This window comes from Cryptomeria japonica, unplaced genomic scaffold (genome assembly GCF_030272615.1).
Source record: "Cryptomeria japonica unplaced genomic scaffold, Sugi_1.0 HiC_scaffold_948, whole genome shotgun sequence".
Lineage (NCBI taxonomy): Eukaryota > Viridiplantae > Streptophyta > Pinopsida > Cupressales > Cupressaceae > Cryptomeria > Cryptomeria japonica.
Genome location: NW_026729642.1, coordinates 5,183 through 19,715, shown reverse-complemented (window position 1 = coordinate 19,715; position 14,533 = coordinate 5,183). Strand labels below are relative to the sequence as shown.

Here is a 14,533-nt window from a genome sequence, read left to right as displayed (position 1 = left end):
CGTTTAATTAGCTTTGTGTGTGCTCGGCCGATAGACGGACTGGGTTGCATCACGCTGATGGTCCTGTTAGCACATCGGCAGGAACCTGTTGCACCAATCGCCACTGGCTCGCTTGAGCTCCGATGCGTCGCTTGGCCGCCGCTTCCAGCTGGCTGGCTAGCCACTGAGCTAACGGCCACCGATACAATTGAAGCTGTCTGTGCAAGTGTGTTTACTTAAAGCGAATTGAGATAGCCTCAGGTGCGTTCATTGACTCTCGCTTGGACTGGCTGGCTGGCTGTGGAGCCATTTGGCGGAGCTCGCTTGCGATTGCAGCTGCATTTGGGCGAAGCAGCAGTAGCAGTAGCAGCCGCAGTGGTTTACAATGTGAGCCCTCTCTCTCTCTCTCTATCTCTCTCTTATTCTTCTCCTCCACCTTCTCCGTCTCGCGAGCTTAGATGCAAAGAAATTTAATTTACTCATTTTTGATCTAAATTATGTTCTGCGCGAAACTAGATGGCCAAAAATCGCTCACCAGCACCTACTCGACATCCAGAAGCTTCTTTTCAACAACAGCTTCCGTTTTGTGATCCTGTTCTGGCGAGCTGTCGAAGAGAAACTCGGCTCGCGCGCAGCCGAGCGTCCATCAAAGCCACTCGATTGAGGGCTAATAGAGAGATTGCAGTGAAGTAGCGCAGTAAACTTGCTTGCTGGCGGTCTAAGTCGTTTCTAATAACTTTCACTCTATTTTGGTGGGCGCACGAAGAAACAATGAAACGAGGAGAAGGAAGTGAGCTTAGCGGCTTGTTTCAATCGGCGAGCTGAAGCGAGCTCTCAGGTTGTGTGTGTGTGTCTGTGTGTGTGTGGTTTCCAGCGGGGTGGACTTGGATTGAAGCCTTGTTGGTTTGGTCGGGAAGGAGTGCTAGAGAGTTATCGAGAGCCAGGAAGCGGCGCTTTCTGCACGAAAAGAAGCAATCTCGAGACAGACAACCCGAAACGCGAATGCCGTTCGTCGCAGAGAATATGATGAGCTCCAGCTCTTGTTCCAAGTGCCAACTTAATTGAGCGGCCACGAACATGGAGCTAGTTGGATGCTGCTCGCCGGTGGGCTTCGTTTTGTCTGCGAGCCAACCAATGCGAGTTCCACAACCATCAACAGGTGTGTGTCGTCAGGTGGTGGCCACTTTGAGCAGTGTGCTTTGAGCGGTGATGGCCACCACCGCAGACAATGGGAACCCCTGCCGTTAAACTAGAGCATTTAGTTGAGCAGTAAATTGAGCCAACTTACTTTGTGGAGCAAGTGAGAGAGAGACCAATCAAATAGAAACGCGCAGCCTAATGATCGCTTTCTCAAAAATTGCTCTGCTAGCCGGCCCATCACTGGAACTTGTCCAAAACCAACGAGCGCCCAATTCATTACTCGCTTTCTGTCTCTGTCTCTAGCTATCTCCGGCTTCCGTTTGCGTCGAGCTAAGCAAACAAACAAGCAAATGAGCCGAGTTGTGCGGAGTGCAATTATAGCCCGAGTGAGAGAACTGGCGAGCGAACAGGTTGCCAGGAAGAAGAGGTTGGAATTTGATTAATTGCTTTCCCATGTGCGCTTGCGCTGGTCGATAATGAGCTACCGCTGTGCGCTGCCAGCAAGCGGCCACCTGTTATATCATTATTTTCTCAGATGTTTTTAAATAAATGGGAAAAACCAATATCAGTTCTACTTGCAAAGAGAACATCCTCCCCTTTCTTCTCCTTCTGATCGGCGAACAAGCTAGAAGCTGTTAGCTAGAATCAATTAGACAGCTGCCGGATTTAAGTTTCATTCAGCGAAGGGTTGCGAACGAAAGCGGTAAAAATTGAACTGAATTAGATCGAGTTTTTGAGAGTTTGCTCTCACAGTGATCAAGGTGAGCTCTTGATTTCGATTGAACTCTCCACCGAAGCACGTTGATGATATAGGAGTGGTATTGGTTTCATAATCTTAAACGTACCATATTCATCGGCCACAATTGTGGACGAAAAGATAAGCTTAGCGCTAAGCATCCGCTCGTTTGAACCTCACCATTCCGGAGGCTGGTGAACTCTAAAAGTCTGCATTAGCTGCCAACCAAAAGCAAATGAGCGCATTATCGCTTTAACTAAGCTTTAATGAGAGCTCTCACAACTTTTCTCATGATGCAGAGGAAGCGCGCTAAGCAGGTCAACATTACAAATCAATCATCTTACTTAATGACCAATGACAGAGGAAGAGTAGATAGAAAGCGTAGAAGAGAGATTCAGCTGAGTTGGATCCTTCATGGGCATTAAGAGAGTGGAATTAGATCAAAAGCATGACTTCTCTAGTTTCAATTTGCATGCATCTCTCTTCCACCGCGATGTTGCCTGCTTGATAGGCGAGCTCAACCTCTCGATCGAATTGCAGATCACTTTCAATCGATTTTAGTGGCTCCACTGAATGTTCGCTGGGCTCTTTCGAACGAAAGAGCCCAGCGAATTTTCATTGTGGACAACTGCAGTTCCTTTAATTCTCTGTTTTCAGTTTTCAGTTTTATGCTTTCTGTTTTCTGTTTGGAGATAAAGAGGGGAGAATCCGGCTCAATGAAGTCTCCTTTTACGGGATTAACAGGTTATATTTGGATGAGTTGTCGAAGAGTTGAGTATGATGATTTGCGAGTGAAGAAAATCTAAAAGTCTCAGTGGGCGAGCGAAGGATTTGTAACTGGCCGTTCTTTCTGCTTGATCGCTGCTAAATCGTTTAATCACACTGAAAGCTTGCTGAAAACGAGATTGAGAGATTTCAGAGGAGCAAAATTTTCCCATAAAACACTGGCGAACATAAAATCTGACCTATCATTTAAGCCTTAAGTGGCCGATAATGGCCGACATAGCTTGGTCGGCCGCTCAAAAGTGAGCGGCCAGATGAAGCCATCCACCGGAGACATCTTATGCCTTATGAAAGATTTAGCTCACACACATACACAAGCTGACCTGCTGCTCTTGTTCTTGTGCTCTCTTGCGCTCCAATTTCACTTCAAATCGGGCACCCGCTGACTCTTTATCCACTGACCATCCCTTTTCCTCTCTCTCTCTCTCTCTCACACACACACACAAATTCTCACAAAAACAGATGCAGACGCGGACCAAACACAAACGAAAACCTCGCCAACGTTCAATAACAAGCTCTCACGTTCAATAGCCAACAATGGGAACTGGAGGCGCCCTTTAAATGATAGGAAACTGATAAGCGCGCTACCTACCCTTCAACTCCTTCTCGTCACATTGGCACTCCTGAACTTATGCCAGCAGGCGCCAAACGAAGCTCAAGCGCTTAGATTGCCCTCGTTCCTTTCCTGGATTCAGCAGCCTACTAATGGCCAGTCGACGGTGCTAGCAAACAATCAGCCCTCTCTGGCAGCGTCAAGCTCGCTTATTGGCCACGTGATTCCGCCAGGCGGTCACCGTGAGCACATTGCCAAGTTGAAGCAGCTTGACACTGAGCCAATGCTCGGCAGCGCCAGCATGTTTGAGGCTAGTCGACAAATGTCCATGTCGCAAGCGAGTGCACCAATAGTGCAGCAGCAACAGCAACAAGCGCTGCCTTCCACCACGACGGCCAGAAAACCCTTCCAGGCGATGCTTATGATGCCTGGAAAGCACGGACACCTGTTCAGTTCGTTGCCGCGCTCGCTATTTGGACGCCTCCTATCGAACGCCGGCCAGTCAACGGCCACTCTACCTGCAGCCAAAGTTAACCCACAACAACAGCAGCAGCGGTTGCAGCATCACCAGCTGCCGGCCGCTCCGGCAAACTGGCCGAACGCAATGCCGTCAGCGGTGCAGGAGAGCCTGGACTTCAACCATTTGCATTTCAACCAGGATTTTAATTTGAACGAGGACCGTCAGCGTCATCAGTTTGCTCAAATGCACCACAAACAACAGGTGAGTGCTGGCGGTGCGTCAGGCGAACATGCTAGTTCATATCAGCAGCAGCAGCAGCACCACCACCACAAACCAATGCACGCAGTCGACGAAACAAGCGGCTCTCTGAGGCCGCATGAGAAGCACGCGCTAGGTTTCGGCGAGAGTGCAGATTTCATGCTCGACTCTCAGAACGTGGACGAGTCCCAACAACATCCTTATAATGACCCGACGCGGCCCAACGCTAATGAAGCTCAGGTGGAACAGCAACAACAGCAGCAGCAGCAGCAGCAGCAGCAGCAGCTTGCGACAGGCGACAAACAGCAGTCCGGCCAGCAAGAAACCTTTGAGGGAATGCCGGCCATCTTGATTAGCGAACAAGAGGCTGCAGCTCCGACGGGCGCCAACGAGCAGCAGTTCGTTGTCGTCGGAAACAACAGCGCCGAATCAGTGACGGGCGATCCGATGTCGGAATCAATTACTAACACCACGATGGCTCGCATGGAATCGGCAACATCTAGCGATCAGCAGGCGGCGCAACAAAACGTTTCCGCCGTTGCGGAAGCCATCGCCGAGCTAACACGATCAATGGCAAACGAAAATGCAAGCGGAAGCTCCGATGGCTCGGCGGCGATCGATTCAACGACCAGTTCAAGTGTAGAAACTTCAACTAGAACAAATTCTTCAGAACAACAACAACAACAGCAGCAGATATCTGGTGAAAGTAGCAGATCGACAACCGAACAAGGTAACGTTCTGACGAGCTTGATCAACGATGAACTACTCAAGCTGAAGCAAGAGCCTGAAACTCTTAACAAGACTCTGGCCAGCATGAGCGAGCCGTTGGCGGCCTTGTTCCTGGAACCAGGATCGTCCACTGCGCAACCAGCCGCTAAGAAAGCGGGCGAGGCCAATGAAAGTATTAGTCAGCCATCTTTTGAGAACCAGATGATGCAGTTCAAACGAAGGCCTGACGAGTCGTATCCACTTGAGAGTGCCGAAGCTGGTCGGCTAGAGTCCTCGGCCGCCGCGATAATTGTTGCCCCAGGCGGCGGCGGAGGCGGCAGCAACGAGGCAACCGAGCAGGTTGGCCTGAGAAACAATCGAGATGAGGGCGAGGAGGAGCAATTTGAGAGTTTCATTATCGGGCCCTACAAGGGATTGACCAGCGACAATTTAGTCATGTCCAGCATGAACAGCATAGTGACTGCCGAACAAGATCAAGCTCGCGAGCCAGACTCGCTGGTGGCCAATCATCACTACCAGCAGCAGCAGCAGCAACAACAACATCCACATCAACACCACCACCACCAACAACAACAGCTGCAATCGCATGTTGGATTGGGGGTGGGCAGTATGGCATCGAACTTGATCCAGCAGGCGAAAAGCCTGATCCATCTACCTTTCGTGCACCACCTCGGCTCAAGCAGCGGCCACCAAAGTAGCCATCCATTCCGAGGCCACTCGAGTGCGGTTTCGGCGGCGGCGAGGTTCAGAGAGCAGCTCATCGAGCAACCCTCCTCGCCGTACTTTGTCATGATGGCCGACCAGCAGCCGCACCATCACAGCAGCCATCTTAGGAACCGAAATCGCAATCGGCCGTCCATGTTGCGCCAGGAGCAGCAGCTACTGCAGCAAGCGGGCAGTTTGAATCATTACCAGCAACGACCCTTCTACAAGCAGCTGCGAAACAACCTCTGGCCTTCGGATCCGTTCGAGCACCAGTTCAACCATCATCCGGCGTTGCAAGCGGCAAGCCAGCAGCAGCAGCAGCACCCTTCCCAGAACGCCAACAGGTACTTTCTCATGCCGGCGTCGACGGTGGCCCAACAGCAAACTAGCGCCAAGTTGCAGCAGCGGCAGCCTCCGCCGCATCGCTTACCATTGGCTGCCCAAAACAGCAGGCACCCGCAAGCGATGCAGACGAAACAAAGCACTGTGCCATATTTCGTCGACTCGGCGCCTTCAGCGGGCGCAATGAACCATAAAGCACAGGCGCAGCAGCAACACCAGCAGCAGCAACAACAAGTGTCCCATAGCTTTGTACCGCTCGGTCAGCCGCAACAGGTGCGCAACAGGCCAAACGACAACGTTTACAACCTGTACTCGGTGCAGCCAAGCGGCCGACCGATGTCATCTTCGGCGGCCAGAAAGGGCGCCAACGGTCACCCGCTAAACAACTTGGCCGCCGACGCAGCGCAATCCGAAGCTGCGGCCTATCGGCTCCTCGTTAATCATCAAGATCACTCTGGCGCGGCGCAACAGAGCGCTGGCGAGCAGCCAGCTGCAGAGGATGCAGCTCAGCAAGCGCAACAGCAGCAGCAGCAGCTTCTTTCGAGTAAGCCAACTAAATTCAAGGCAGGACTCTACCAGATCGAGCCGCCCAAGTTGAATGCCGAACAGAGCAATACCTTCGAGCAGCAGCAGCAGCAACAGGCGGCGGTTTCGGGCCAGGACGATGAGCAGGATGATACGCAACAGAGACAGGTGCAGCCGGATGAGCAGCAGCAACAACAACAACTTAAAACAGAGCCCAACGAGCACGACGAGCAGGACGAGGCCACCAATCAGCGAGGCGACGATGCAGAATCCCCGCCCCTCCCCGATTCAGCGGGCGGGCACGAGTTCTCGAGACAGGTGGGCGCCACAATTGGAGTGGCGCCAACCACTTTTCCGCCAGCAACCAAAGGGCGAGTGTTCAATGAGCCTCTAACGCCAACTGGCCGCTTCACCCCGATTCGTCAATCGAGTTTAAGCGACGATATCAATCAAGGCCGCTCCAATGGTAAGGATGTGAGCCAAATGAAGAAGCTCAAATTCTCTCAGGATGTCACCTTGTACGATTTTGAGAGCCCACAAACCGAGTCGGCTCGCCAAGCGGCCCAGTCATTCGGCGACGAGCAAGCGGTGGCTGCCGGCCAGCAGCTCAGTTTGGCTGCCTCCAAACAGCATGCGGCTCACCAACCGATAGCCGGCGCACCATCCATCATGATGGATCGGCCTTCAGAGTACCTGGATACCCAAGTCTACACAGTTCCTTACACTCTTAGCGTTCAGCCCAACGGTCAGATGTCGGCGGCACCCTCTTTTAACGCCGACCATCACCAGCTGGCTGCGACGAGCGCATCTGCCCAGCAGCAGCAGCATCTGCAGCTGGCCAACAACCAGCAAGCTCGCCATCTGCCGCCATTCAATCAAATTGGCCGCTTCCCAATCCCTTACATGGCGCCACCTAGTCCGCCGCTCATGGCCACATCCAACGAAGTAGAGCCCACCGGCCAAGCGCACCAGTTCGGCTCCACACAACTCTTCCAGCAGCCCCAAGCGAGCTTCATTGGATTGCCAAGACACAATCTGCCATTCCATCATAGGCCGGACCCAATGAAAGCCCAGTCGCAAGGGGCCAACATCCACTACGAATGGAGCACGCAGCAGCATATGCTTCCAGTGAGCGCCCAGCCGATGCAACCAGGCGACAATCAACCGGCTGCTATGAAGCAAAACGGGTTTGAGACTGACACGAACAGGCAGCACTACTTCCACTACCAGCCCATTGCTAGCACTGCTGCCAGCGCCGGCGCTGCCAGGCCAACCGAGTTCGAGGCAGCGCAACAATTTCCATCTGCTACCAATACGGCAGCACCTCAGCCCGTTTCGAATAGCCAAGATGGGCAGCAAAGTTCACAGCAGCAACAACAGCAACAAGGCTTCGAAGGCTCAACTACCAGTAAGCAGGTTTCAAGCTTGCCCAATCAACAGGAGCAATACGTGTTGGCTATACGTCACCAAAGCGATTCCATAGCTCCCAACGGAGCGGCGCTCTTTGCCTCCAACTTCCTCACCTCTCTGCCGCAACCAGTGTTCGCAAATGAAACTAGCACAAATCTACAAGCTTTGGCCGCCGACAACCAGCCCACTGAAATAAACAAAACCCTCCAATCGGATGTTGCAGGCTCCGCAGCGGGTCAAGCCAGCTCGACAGTCGGCAGCTTGCAAGCGGATATTACGACTCCGAATGAAGGCGAAGACGACAGTGACAATGCTAACGCAAGCGAGGGAAACAGTATCAGAAACAACAACAACAATGCCAGTGACAACGGAAAACAAAGCGATGCTGCTCGAGTATACTCGAGCGAGAGACAATTAGAGCAAGTGATACGGCAGCAGCTGTCGCCTCCGATAGCCAGCACATCAGCACCGAGCACTCCTTCCGCGTTTTGCGCCGAGCGAGAGCCAGGTTTATACGCCGACGAGAGCCAACGTTGCAAGGTAAGTAATCATGGTGGATCCAGAATCATGCTAGTGACTCCTCGCCACCACCTCCTCCTCCTCCTCCTCCTCCTCTCTAAGCACAGCCAGTCTGACCGAATGTCAATCTGAACAAGCAGGCCTACTATCAATGCGCCCCGACCGGACATCAGATGTTCCGCTGCAACAACCAGACTCAGTTCAATCAGAAGACGCAAAACTGCGACTGGTGGTACAATGTCAACTGCGGCGGCCGACTCGGCAGCCCAAGCGACTTTGACCAGGCGCCAGCGGGCCCGCAGGCAACAGTCGCCAGCGAGAGCTCCACCGAGCGACAACAAAATCGCCAGCAGCAAGCGGATAGAGAGACAGCCGCCTCGAGCCAACAGGAGCGACAGTTGGGAGGAACAACGTCGGGACAAGCCGATGCGACAAGCGGATCCAGCGATAGTGACCAAAGGCAGCCCGAGGCGCCGCGTCAGCCTAATCTTTCGGGCGCGCAAGATAGCTCTTTCAAGCAACAAGTGGCGATGCATTCAAACAGGTGGTCAGTGGAGAGTCCGATGAAATCGGATGGAACCATCAAGCAGGATGAATCTGAGATGCGAGCGGATTTGTTCCACCATTCGGAATCGGCGGCAAACATAACGGTTGCGCCCGACGTCATTCGCCAGCAGGACAGACAGCAGGAGCAAACTTTCCAGCAGCAGCAACAGCAGCAGCAGGCGGCGCCAACGAGCTCCACGCCGATCTATGGTCGACCAAACGTTGAGTCCGACACTGTTCAACAGCAGCAACAGCAACAGCAACAGCAACAACAGACCCAAACCAGACAAGACGAGTTTTCCGAACGAAGCTCAACCACTCGAGATCCTTTGTTTGCACAGCTGCCAACCAACGCCAATGAGATATCGAGCGGCGGATTAGTGAGCACTGAGCTGTCGAGCACATCTAGTTTGGTCGACACTTCCGGCGAGTCGCGGCCTCAAGTTGGCGCCATTCTAAATGGCGACAACGATCAACTCGCGCAAAGCTTGACAGCTTTAGTGGCCCAAGATGTTGGCTCAGACAATAGCACTGTCGGCAACGCCAGCGATGTCGCCACAACCAGCTCAACCAGCACGATCTCAGATTCAACTAGCAGCAATCAACAAGCGACGGAGACGACGACCCTATCAATGCCAACCTCGACAAGTAGCGAGTTGCCATCGGCCTCATCCGCTCCAATAACCGACGAGGCCACCACGGAGAGCTTCGGCGGTCAGCTCGAGCAAAATCAAGGCGCCGATCAGAACAATCAACAAGCCAGCAACAAGAGCAGACGACTCGTGCAATCCGAGTTCGGGATGGGCGTTCAACAGAAGCAGCTTCATCGAGAGAGCGCAGCCAAATCTGCCAGATCCACTGCGCGCTTCGAGTTTATCCGAAATCCATCGTCCTTGGGCGACGCCCTCTTCTCAGGCCAGCTGACGCAGTTGCAGTCGGGAGCCAGATTCAACAACATGCTGAACGAACAACAGGCTCCCAATCACAAATACAGCTCGCAACTGAGCACTGGTGAGCCCTTGTCAAGGTCTCACCAAATTTATTCAACAAGCGCCAATCAAGGCTCGGTGAGTTACATGCCACTCGACCAACAAAACTCGTCGCCAATGTCACTTGGCAAGAATCAAGACGATCCACTCAATCAACAGCAACGAGCCACTCAAATTTCATCCAAAAACAAGCTCAATAGACGCTTTGGAGCCCGTTTGCAGGCCAGTTTGGCGGCCAAGCAGATGATGCCAGTCGTCGACGGAACCGGAATCGGAACACCTGCAAGCGGCGCCGGCTCAACGCTGAGATAGCATCTAATGGAAGGCCAATTATTGTCCTCTGATACATACACACACACAAACACGACTCTCCATTTGGAGAAGCTGTAGATAAATAGTACAGGTGTATATTTGTAATGACTGTTGGAATGGATTAAAATAAAGCTAGTGTAAATTCGAAAGAGTTCTGTTATGAATAAAAGCCATGATAGTTGAATAAGCAAAGCGCGTTAAGACGATGACACCACAAGATTGGCGATAACTGCATTTTTTATAGTGTCGGCAAATATTTCTCATATTCAAGCTGCCTAATGCTCAATGCGTTTCTTATATAGCGAGTCTTGTTTATGTCATAACAAAGAGCCGTGAATGTTGGAGTGGCGCTGACTAATTGCTTGCAGGTAAACACTCACTGTAACGTCCACCTGTTATCTCAAGCGCAACTTGTTTATTCTAACCATATTGAGCACTGGATAAGCGATAAAAAAAACTCGTTTCATATTTCACCATAGACCACGCTATGGGTTGTTAATCTGTTCCGCCCCCACTTATCACCGGCTCTTCTCTCGACTACACATTAGCTCATTCGATCTAGCTCTCAGAGGTGTCTTTGGGTTACTCCTTCACTTGTTACTTACATTACGAAGTGAAAGTTGCTACAAAGTATCTACTGTTGGAGAAGGAAACAGAAGAGTTAAAGAATCAGTTTGATATTATTCGTAGTTATATAATAGATTTATATTCGTTCAATCAAGATCAGATATGGAAATGTTTTATAATGGTCGAATACTTGCTTGCATGTCCGATGTTTTTCCGCTTGACGTTAAATAGATGACTATTGCAAACAAAGGCGTCCGAAAGAATTGCACCGCAACTTGAAGCAATCTGTGGGAAATAAAACTGTCGAGCTCTTGAGATGGATATTCAATGACAACTTGCATATCCAAACTGTCGGTTCAACAGCGAACGATCTTGATGTTTGCACTACTATTCATGACAGTGACCTCGACATCAGTGTGTTGACAAATAGAGGCCGACCGAAGGATTTGCACATTATAAAAGAAGAATTGAAGAAAAGTGAGTTCGCGTCGAATGTTTCTTGGGTTCCGCAAATATCTTCAGTCCGTTTCAAAGACACTGTCACTGGAATTTGTACGGATATAATTATAAACAATGAAACAACCATGAAGAGCACCTATCTGGTTCGCCATTACCTGGCAGGTTAGTGGAAATTAGTTCAAGTGCTCAATTTTAGCATTTCAAAGACCTACTAATTTAGATTGAAACCTAAATTCACTAACCCCAAAGTATCTCTCTTGTTAGTAAGTCCCATTCTGAAAGATCTGCTTGTTATAATCAAACTGTGGGCCCAGTATCAAAGAATCACCGATGCAACCAAACGAGGTTTGCACAGCTACGGTTTAACTTTAATGGCCATATTCTACCTGCAAGTGGAAGGCGTTTTACCTTGTTTGCATAAAGAAAAACCAGACCTATTCGGAAAGAAGTCTAACTATATGAACCTGCAACATGTTCAACTAACAAACGCTGACAAGTCCCCAAATCATGACGAATCATTATCGATCGGCGAGCTTTTTATTAAATTCCTTGGATATTACGTCGATAAGTTCGACTTCAACAAGGAAGGCATATCTGTTAGACTGGGACGAACGATCAGAAAGCCAAAATCGACACCTGATAGAAATCACAGGATTTTCATAGAGGATCCCTTCAATCAGACAAATGTTGCTAAAGCCGTTAAATGCGATGACAGTTTCAAGAAGATCATGCATGCTTTCACGCAAAGCCTCACTAGACTAGAGATCAGTGATGACTTGAGCGAAGTAGTTGGACAATATATGGCCTGGGACATTGAGAATGACGAATGGGTCAATCTCGACTGAAGCTTTTGGGTATAGCGAAAGAGTCGTCCCTTTATTGTTTTAACACAAAATTTCAAATCAATCAGGGCCTTTAATTAGAAGAGCACCTGCTCTTCTAATTAAATTGAATGCAATGACTTATGCAAAGAATTAATATCATGATGGCGTAGGTTGAAACATGTTCTATTTCAAATAAAATGCCATGTTAGCAGTTTGGATTCGCAGACTACTTCAATCGCCAACATCGAACAGCTTAACATAACTTGTTTTTCATGTTACGCTTGATCAAAGTCTTTTTGATGTTTTGTTTCGTGCTTTGTTAGTCGGCGCGGATTGAAGTGCTGCGACTGGCATCAACAGGCTAAGCACCCATATTGATGAGTAAGCACGGCAAAACAGATGCTACTTCTGCAATCAAACACCATGTTCTAGTTGAAACTATCTATCAGATAGAAACTAATGTGCTCCGCTTAAGTGCAATCAAAACAATATTCACATTACAAGCGAAATTTGCAAGCAATTTTGGCACACACTGTACGTCGCTTACTATTTTTGCAGTCTACGAAACATGGGCTATCAAGTATTGTCTGACTTGTTGCGTCCAGAAGTTTCCGCAAACCAATCTGTGGCCGCCTCAATCAGTTCGCGCTCACTGGAGATGTGTATCGGAACAATTTATTATATTTGTCTATCAAGTTGAAAATTCTAACAGCATTGGCAGATATCGCCAAGTACAGATCAGATGTACAGAAGTATAAATCAAGAAAAACCAAACCAGAGAGACGCGCAGAATCAAATATCTAGTTAGTCTCGCGACGGAGTTATGAGAGGTGTGGAGAAATTCCGTCTTGAGTGATAACAAAGTTGACAAAGTTCAAGAGAAAAAAGTTAAACAATCACATAGGTAATATTTATTTGCTAGCTACTCCGTCAGCAAACCCGACCCGTGTTATCTCTCTTCAATTCCAGCTCGCACGCTCACGCCCCCTCTGTATTTCTTATTAACCCTAATGCTGATCTGTATCCGAAGCAAACCCACTGGTGTGCGTGTACAAGCGAGAATCCAGCAATACAAACAAACATACAGATCAGATTTTTATTCATAAGAAGATTAAATATATCCCAGTTCAAAGATGGTCTTCTATTACAAATCTGGTCGTTATCCACTCGACACTCAAATCAATAAATATCTAAATCAGAAACGCTTAAAACAATCAGAGTGCAATCTGAAGCGGTCGGTCAAGAACAAAATATTCAGGCTCTTAAGCGAAAATTTTGAGTCTGTATTTTCTCTTCATATTGTTGGCTCAGCAGCTAATTATCTTGATGTGAAGGGTGGTGATCTTGACATATGCCTTTTGTTCAATGAAATTTCCCCCAATGATTTGTACAAGGTGAAACAGTTACTCAAGTGCAGTGATTTCGCTATCAATGTAATCTGTATTCCGCCACTAAATTTAGTTCGCTTCAGAGATTCCGAGACAGGCTTTCAGACCGATTTAATCATAAACAACTCTAAACCGATCAAGGACGCCTATCTCATTCGCTGCTATATAAAAGGTATGTATGATTTTTGTGGCGCTCGTCATATCTAACACTGATAGAGCTTGAGAGTTGATTTTAGCTTGCAACTGTATTCAGTCACTTGCACTAACCTAAATTAATCGCTCAGAATTTTGTATTCTGTCGGACCTCATTGTATTGATTAAACTTTGGGCTCAGTATCAAGAAATAAATGAGGCATCCAAACAAGGTTTGAATAGCTCCAGTTTAGCATTGATGGCCATATCTTGCTTGCAAGAGGATGGCCTTCTACCTTGCTTGCATGAAGAGAAACCATACCTGTTTGGAAACTTGAAATATCTAAACCTGCAGCGTATTAAAATATCGAATGGGACTTGTCCTGACTATGACGGGCCATCAATCGACGTACTCTTCCTTAGATTTCTAAAATACTACGCAAAGTCATTCGAATTCGACAATCAAGGCATCTCTGTTCGGTTGGGCCGAGCAATTTCAAAACCGCGATCTTCTGGCCAAAATCACAGAATTTTTATTGAAGATCCCAGCGATCGGACAAACACAGCCAAAGCTATTCGATCTGACAGTAGTTTCTATAAGATTGAGAAAGTTTTCACAGAGAGCTTCAACCAACTAGAAATTGGACGGGACTTGAGTGAGTTGGTTGGACAATATATGACATAAAGAATGACGAATGGGTTGACATCACAGATTAGTTTGATATCGCGAATGAGCAGTCCCTCCATAAGAAGATAAAAGAAAAAACATGCAGAAGTCATGCAAAAGCAAATGGGCTCTAGGTAAAGCGGAACTATCTTTGTCATCTCTAGTTGGAATAATCTCAAAGTTGGTTACAAAGTAATCGTCGCACACCCAATAACTAATTTGATTAGCATTCCAACCGATAGATACTGCGTTCAATAAATAAAGATTGAACTTCCAATCTCTGACTTCATCTCTCGCTAGCCTCGATATCTCTGTCTCTCTACAGTTATTTCGTTTTAATTTGCACGGCTTTAGAGTATTTGCTCACCGGTTGCACTTAATGTGTCACCGACCGACAATCCATAGCACAATCCTAACAAAACTGGACCAAAAGATGAGACGAGAGAGGCAAAAAATTCAAAATCGCATTAATCAACTAAGCAAAGAGTTATGTGTGCTGTGCTAAATCAA

At 48.6% G+C, this 14,533-nt stretch overlaps 2 protein-coding genes across 2 annotated transcripts; both read left to right on the top strand.

The window, feature by feature from the left end:
* The first annotated feature begins 1,056 nt into the window (after positions 1 to 1,056).
* Positions 1,057 to 9,986, top strand: LOC131872980 (uncharacterized). Its single transcript, XM_059216196.1, has 4 exons — positions 1,057 to 1,138; positions 2,513 to 2,646; positions 3,277 to 8,160; positions 8,280 to 9,986. The coding sequence occupies exons 1-4, from the start codon at positions 1,057 to 1,059 to the stop codon at positions 9,984 to 9,986; spliced, it is 6,807 nt and encodes a 2,268-aa protein (XP_059072179.1).
* A 2,983-nt stretch (positions 9,987 to 12,969) lies between these two features.
* Positions 12,970 to 14,041, top strand: LOC131872979 (uncharacterized). The gene is made up of 2 exons (XM_059216195.1): positions 12,970 to 13,396; positions 13,509 to 14,041. Exons 1-2 carry the CDS (start codon positions 12,970 to 12,972, stop codon positions 14,039 to 14,041), a joined length of 960 nt encoding a protein of 319 aa, XP_059072178.1.
* Positions 14,042 to 14,533: the final 492 nt, after the last annotated feature.

Coding starts and splice junctions, on each gene's coding strand:
- LOC131872979 (XM_059216195.1), top strand. CDS start 12,970: ATGGTCTTCTATTACAAATCTGGTCGTTATCCACTCGACACTCAAATC. Junction 13,397..13,508: donor CATTCGCTGCTATATAAAAG/GTATGTATGATT, acceptor TTAATCGCTCAG/AATTTTGTATTCTGTCGGAC.
- LOC131872980 (XM_059216196.1), top strand. CDS start 1,057: ATGGAGCTAGTTGGATGCTGCTCGCCGGTGGGCTTCGTTTTGTCTGCG. Junction 2,647..3,276: donor TTGAGTATGATGATTTGCGA/GTGAAGAAAATC, acceptor AACTTATGCCAG/CAGGCGCCAAACGAAGCTCA. Junction 8,161..8,279: donor ACGAGAGCCAACGTTGCAAG/GTAAGTAATCAT, acceptor CTGAACAAGCAG/GCCTACTATCAATGCGCCCC.